Raw genomic sequence first — 7,223 nt, 5'->3', positions numbered from 1 at the left:
GCATTGTTATAAACTTAATACTTTTTGGACACAATTTAACATATTTTATCAACGAAAACCTTCATTGTTTAATAACTTAGCAGTGTAATAACGTGCATTTTTGCCCGTTATCACATCCCCAAATTTAAACAATGCTTGTCTTTAAGCATAAGCTAAAGATTTCCTTTAGCAAGTCGACCGCAAATCTCTGTTCCTAGATTTCTCAAGGATACTTCATTCAATCCTATACACCAAAATTTCCTCAATTCTTATTCAAGTCTCCTCTTAAAATATTTTTAAGACCCAGGGACCGCAAGTTTAACCTTCAAAAGGACTTTACTAAATTCCGGGACATCGCATGATTTATTTCAAAAAAAACTATTTCCACTGGGGTGTTGACTAATTTTTTTCATCCTTGCACATTTTTGACATTATTAATAAATTTTTTTATGACCTTGCGCTGATCCAAGTGCCTTGCCTTCGTTTTGGCTTGCCCCCACGTGTGTCATGCGGACATCCAACTACGAGCAATGCACTTTTTCTCAGACTAAACTCATACCTACTTGGCAGCAGAGTTGCGACATTTATTTATGTGTTGATCCTAGCGACTTACTTTCGTTTTTGCTTGCCCCCACGTGTGTTATGCGGACATCCAACTACGGGTAAATGCCCTTCACAACTTAACTCTTATCAATCATGAGTTTCCCCATTGCGTTGACAATGGAGTTGTTATTCTCAAATAAAGAATTTTTTTTCTTTTCATAAAGCTAAAAATAGCAAGGTCGAAAAATAAATACCTCACCCCCAAATTTAAAATGCGGCAATGTCCCCATTGCCAAAAGATTGAAAGAAGTCATGCAATGTTCTTAGGAAGTTTGGTAAAGGGTCAGTTTGAAAGAAGGCTAATAGACCTCTAACTTCTAGAAATATTTCATGAAGTGACTTTTCTAAGATTAAGTAGACTCTAGCATATACGAAAAAATAAAAGCATGTGTTTCATCATTGAAATCATAATTGGCAAAGAGACAGCATGCGGTGACTCACTAAATTTATCAATGTTAAATGATTGCGGTAATCAAAGAGCATGCGGTGATAAAATTTCGAAATTAAAATGCGATGCGATAGTGCAGAATTTGAAATAAAGTCAAGGAAGAATACAACCCCCAAATTTTCGCTATCGTCCGCATTGTTTGTTGACGCATCCTACTTTGCGGCAATCTATCTTCTTTAGATTGCGGTGACGGAATAAGATAAGTTGCTTCTTCGTGTAACGCCTCTGCAATTGTTCACCTCGATCGTTGCAAGAAAAATAGTGAGAGGGTCAAATAATATTAAACAAAACAAACTTTTTTTTTTATTTAGAATAAGAACTGAAAATATAGTGATATGAAAATACTGAGTAGAGAAAAGCTGAAGATTTCATGATTCCAAAACTTGCGTCCCTGATGAATTTCGATCGTCTGATAGCATAGGGACCACCTACTTCTTTCTTATTCAGAGTCTCTTAGTTCCATGGATTCGACTTGGCGATGCCAACCTTCTCCGTGATATGATTTTACTCGCTGCCCATTAACTTTGAATATGTTGGTTCCGTCATCATTAGATAATTCGACCACGCCATGCGGAAATACCTTTCTAATTATGAATGGTCCGGACCAACGTGACTTTAATTTCCCAGGGAAGAGCCGTAATCGTGAGTTGAATAGTAAGACCATCTACCCGACTTGGAGGTTCTTGCTACATATATGTTTGTCGTGCCAGCGCTTTGCGCGCTCTTTGTAAATCTTTGCATTCTCATATGCATTAATCCTCCATTCCTCCAGCTCGACTAGTTGAAATTCTCGCTTCTCCTGCTTTCCTCAAGTCAAAGTTCAGCTTCATCACCACCCATAATGCCTTGTATTCCAGCTCCAGAGGCAAATGACACACATTACCAAATACCAACACATACGAGGACATACCTATGGGTGTTTTAAATGCAGTTGGGTATGCCCACCATGCATCGTCGAGCTTTGTTGCCCAATCTTTTCGCGAAGGCCTTACCACCTTCTCAAGTATAAGCTTGATCTCCTGATTGGACACCTCGGCCTGACCATTCGTCTGCGGATGGTATGCAGTGGCTACTTGATAACTTGTAGAAATACAAGTTATTGTGGCTCTTAAGTTGGAACAATTAAGGTTTTTAATGATAAATTCTCCTCATTTTTAGAAGAAACATATGGAATTACTCAAACATTAGCAAACTCATGCAAAAGAATGTTTATTACTAAAATACTGTGGCACTAATGCATTATATTGCAGGATTTCAACAAGAGGCAAGGCCATGCGTCGGAGGGATTCAAGGCAAGTTCTAACACATGGGCCATGCGTCGGAGGGATTCAACGCAAGGAAGATTCATTGATTCAGGCTGTTTGTGTCAAATCACCACTTGCAAGCATGGGCACCTGCAGCAGGCGGCGTCTGAAAAGCTTCTGAGTGTCAGGCGGCTGACCAGGGCATGGACTTTATTACTGCCCATCACCAAGCTGGGGATGACCAACACCTATAAATAGATGAAATCCCTCCAGAGTTTGAAGTTATGAAAATTTCAAGTTCTCACTCTCAATATTAGCTTAGTCGTAGTTTTAGATATTTAGAGCTGTGCTGTGGTGCCAAGAAGAGCAGAAGGAAAGAGAACCACCATCATCGCCGATCAAGGAGCGGAGGAAGTTGAGCTTGAGAGATACACTTCGTCCAATTCTTATACAAGTGATTGTACACAACTAGAATTGAGCCAAAGAGATACAAGAGATTGTACTCTGCGGCTTGACTCAGTTCTTTTCATCTCATTTATCGCTTTCATTCTTTCATCCGATTAAGTATTGCTTTTGTAAAGACAATCTGCTTCTTTATAAATTCATGTATTTAATCTATCAAACTTTGCCATTGTTTATTTCTTGTTTATTTTAGATGCATCTATACTTCATGCAAAATTCCATCTCAAATGCTTAAGCCAACTTGATCAACTGGTAAAAGCATTTGTAGCTTAGACTATTCGAGAGAATAAATAAGCCAGCATCAAGTTAGAACGCATAATACATCTAGAGATAGACTTACAAGTGTTTTACTGCATCCTGTGTTTGACGCATGCATCCTAGAGATAGGTTTTGTATATTATTCGCATTGAGAAGTGTTGAATAAGAGTCTAATGCATAAACAAAGATAAGCAAGCCATTTCATTCACATCACATTCTAGTTCGTGTACATTCATCTTAGATCGACGCATGCCACTTGCATTAAAATCCATTTCCACACGACCCATCATTCTCTGCTCAACCCTTTTGTATCTTCTTGCACACACACAGAGCACCTTAGTGTAAATAACACATTTCTTCATACATTTAAGAAACCCCTACAACAGCTACAACGCAAGGTCTGCGTTAGCTTAATCTGAATTCCTGAGTTCGACCCTAGACTTACCAGGAACCTAAATTGGATTTATACTTGGGTATGATTTAGGAAAACTTGAACGTCAATAGAGGAGTGTCGTGCATTCTGTTGTACATCTCTAACGCATCAACACGTTACGAATACATAAACACATCAAAGCATCAACGCATCATTCATACTTGGAACTTATTTTTCCACATTATTTTATACAATACACTCCTAGCTCGAATCACGATAGCAACAAACAAGTTTTTGGCGCCGTTGCCGGGGATTCAGTATCAAAACTAACTAGAAATTTTGCTCGTATCTTTTGTAGAAACACTTCAGCGAAGGAGTATTACGAGCTAAGATGAAGCTTGTAAACGTTTATGAGCAGGGAGAGCATTCTTGAACTTGTATACGACCCTGAGATTGAAAGGACCTTCCGACGTAGAAATCGATCTAATCGTCGTCGTAGGTTGAGGCAACAACTTCTCAGACAATAAAATAGGCAACAAGAAATGGTGGACAACCATGCAAATCAGAACTTAGCTCAACAACTAACTCACACTGTGCAAAATCCGATCCTAATGGTGAACAGTAATACGTATCCCATGAGGGAGTATGTGTCTCCTATATTGTATGATTTCTCACCAGGAATCATATACCCTACGCCAGATGGGACAAGATTCGAAATGAAATCTATGATGCTTTAAATGCTACAAACTGCTGGACAATTTGGGGATGGTCGTGAAGAAGATCCTCACGCCCACATGAAACGTTTCCTGGAAACGTGTAACTCCTTTGCGATTCTTGGAATCACCCCAGAAGCAATCAGGCTATCTCTGTTCCTTATTCTTTGCGTGACGACGCAAAGCAATGGGTAAGCTCACTGGAGCCTGGTGAGATCACAACCTGGGAGAAGTTGGTGGAGAAATTCATGCAAAAATACTTCCCACCTACCACCAACGCAAGGAGGCGTCGAGAGATCATGAACTTTGAGCAAGAAGAACCTGAAACCTTAAGTGCCGCATGGGAGTGTTTTAAGGGGTTGGACTAAAATTGCCCGAACCATGGATTACCACTAACCATCCAGATAGAGACTTTTTATGGTAGATTGAACAGAGCATCACAGATGGCAGCCGACGCAGCTGCAGCTGGTGGAATTATGGATAAATCTTACACTGAAGCTAAGAAGATATTAGACTGCATTGCTAAGCACAACATGGAATGGGTGGACGATACGTATGAAGCAAGAACTGACAGGAAGAGGAGATCTCAGAATGTTAATTCTATCGATTCCAACGCAATAGCCACACTTTTTGCATAAGTGGCTACTATGACCAACCTTTTGCAGAACATGTCAGTAGGGAATGCATCAACTTAGCGAAAGGTAAATCAGGTAGACACATTCGTGCAGCCCATGGTTAGCTGTGTGGGCTGTGGAGATCCCCATTTCTACGCTGATTGCCCACAAAATCCTCAATTAGTATGCTTCATTAAAAACAACCTAATTTCAAATACATATAATCCCGGATGGAGGAACCATCCAAATTTTTCTTGGACAGGAAATCAACAAGAGCAACACCCAGGGGCGAACCAGCAACAAAGACAAGAACCGCCGCCTGCATTCCAACCAATGCATCAGCCACACCAACAACCCTTTAATAGTGGAGGTCAGGCATCGAGCTTAGCATCTCCATGCTTGAAAACCTATTAAAGGAGTACATCGTCCAGAATGACGCGTTGCTGAAAAGCCAAGCATCATCTATCAGAAACCTGGAGATACAGGTGAGGTAGATAGCAAGTGAGTTAAAGAATAGGCAGCCTAGAGTTTTGCCTAGCAACACCGAAACCCCTGGGAATAACAATGGAAAGGAGCAATGTCATGCGGTGACATTGCGAAGTGGCAAAGCTCTTGAAGAAAGAACCATGAATCCAAGAAACAACAATCCTTCAGAAGAACGCAACACACGTTCAATGGCATTAAAAGATCAAGAAGAAAGAACGCCTGAAACCACAAGCCATTCAGAGCCAAGCACGTCTAACGCGGGAAAACCTACGGTGCCGCTGAATGCACCATTCCTTAGACGCTTGATGAAGAAGAATGATGAACAACAATTTAAGCGTTTTCTTGAACTCCTGAGGCAATTGCATATCAATATTTCACTTATAGAAGCCTTGGAGCAAATGCCAAAATATGTCAAAGTTTTGAAGGACATTCTGACGAAAAAAAGGAAAGTCAGTGAAATGGAGGTAATTGCGTTAACGCAGGAGTGCAATGCGTTATTAAGCAACAGTCTACCCAAGAAACAGAAGGACCCTGGGAGCTTCATAGTTCCGTGCTCGATTGGAGGGTTGGATATGGGACATGCGTTGTGTGATTTGGGAGCAAGCATTAATCTCATGCCACTCTCAATCTTCAAGAAATTGGGAATAGGTGAAACACAACCCACTTCTGTTACTCTTCAACTCGCTGACAAAACAATCAAGTACCCTGAAGGAAAGATTGAAGACGTTCTGGTAAAAGTTGACAACTTTATATTCCTAGCAGATTTTATCATCTTAGACTATGAAGCAAACAGGGATGTATCAATTATTCTTGGACGCCCCTTTCTAGCCACTGGGAAAGTGTTAATAGATGTGCATAAGGGAGAATTAACGATGCGCGTAATTAGGAAGTGAAGTTTAATGTGTTAAACGCATTAAAGTTCCCAGACAGTGAAGAATGTCAACTGAACAGAATAGAGTTGCCTGAAGAAGAAGTGACCCAAGTGTGCGAGGTCCTTGCGTTAGAGAAAAACATGAAAGAATCCGAGCCGCCAAGTCTGAGTGAGCGGAGGACGGAACCAACGTGTCCATCCCCTGGGTCGTCGCATACCCCATCCGACACCCCACCATTCACTCTACCAAGGCCCAACTCTGACAGTCCTGCGTCAGAGCGAAATCTCGAAAAACTAGCGGAATTGGATCGAAGGGACGGGCAAGAATTGTTTGGAGCAATCTTGGCAAGTCTGAATCAAGGCCAAGAAGAGCAAGTGATACGTTCTGACCCACCCAACACATCACTTGAAATGGATGAAGCGGAGTGCTATGCAATGATACTCGAAGCAGAGTTCGAAGAAGAAGGTGAAGAAGAGAAAGAAAGGGAAGTTGGCCCAGATGTGTCGCAATCTCGCCAAACTAACGCGAATAAAGGGCGCTCAAAAGCAAAGAGAGTGACGAGAAAGAGAAAATTAATCTTGAAGGATGAGGATGAGCAGTCCACAACCGGTTCTGAGGATGCAACGCGTGGGAGCTGCTCAAGGCATAACGCGTTAGAGAAGGAATTGGAAGATTATCAACGCGCAAGGCAGGGGCGAAGGAAGTCAGCTCTCCAAAGGGAATTGGAAAACGAATTAAGAGAGCTGGCGTAGGAAACCAAGGCATATGAGGCGAGCAAGCGCAAGGTAACTGACGCGTTACCTAAAAAGACTAAAGGAAGGTAGCGCCAGCTCAGTGATATTCTTGCAGAGAAAGGCTTTTTTCCTAAACGCCACCCATTGCCAGCATACATAACTGAAACCATAGAAGCAATGGGTTGGGGTCAGTTATGCGTTGGGCACACAAGAATTTGGCCCAACCTTGTCTGCCAGTTTTACAGTAGTGAGTTCGATATAGAGAAAAGTACAGCATTTGTTGATGGGGTATTGGTGCGCTTCTTAGCCGATAAGATCAATGAAGTGTTCAATATCACGAGTAATCCGGATGTAGAAGGCAACCGCATCTTGAAACAACCAACGCCGAGCCAAGTAGAAGATGCGTTAAGAGTGGTAGCCAAGCCTTGAAGCAAATG

The 7,223-nt window shown here is 41.5% G+C and overlaps 1 protein-coding gene and 1 non-coding gene across 2 annotated transcripts; one reads left to right on the top strand and one right to left on the bottom strand.

Annotated features, from left to right (window-relative positions):
- Window positions 1–4,364: 4,364 nt before the first annotated feature.
- LOC120068634 (small nucleolar RNA R71) lies at window positions 4,365–4,468 on the bottom strand. Its single transcript, XR_005479271.1, has one exon. It is a non-coding gene; the product is annotated as a small nucleolar RNA R71 (small nucleolar RNA).
- Window positions 4,469–5,368: 900 nt separating this feature from the next.
- On the top strand, window positions 5,369–6,073 carry LOC150031680 (uncharacterized). Its single transcript, XM_090307979.1, has one exon. The coding sequence runs from the start codon at window positions 5,369–5,371 to the stop codon at window positions 6,071–6,073; it is 705 nt and encodes a 234-aa protein (XP_090164105.1).
- The last annotated feature ends 1,150 nt before the right edge of the window (window positions 6,074–7,223 follow it).

This window comes from Benincasa hispida, chromosome 12 (assembly GCF_027475165.1).
Source record: "Benincasa hispida cultivar pf3 chromosome 12, pf3_genome.v1.1, whole genome shotgun sequence".
Lineage (NCBI taxonomy): Eukaryota > Viridiplantae > Streptophyta > Magnoliopsida > Cucurbitales > Cucurbitaceae > Benincasa > Benincasa hispida.
The sequence above is the reverse complement of the archived record's forward strand: the minus strand, read 5'-3'. Positions and strand labels throughout refer to the sequence as shown.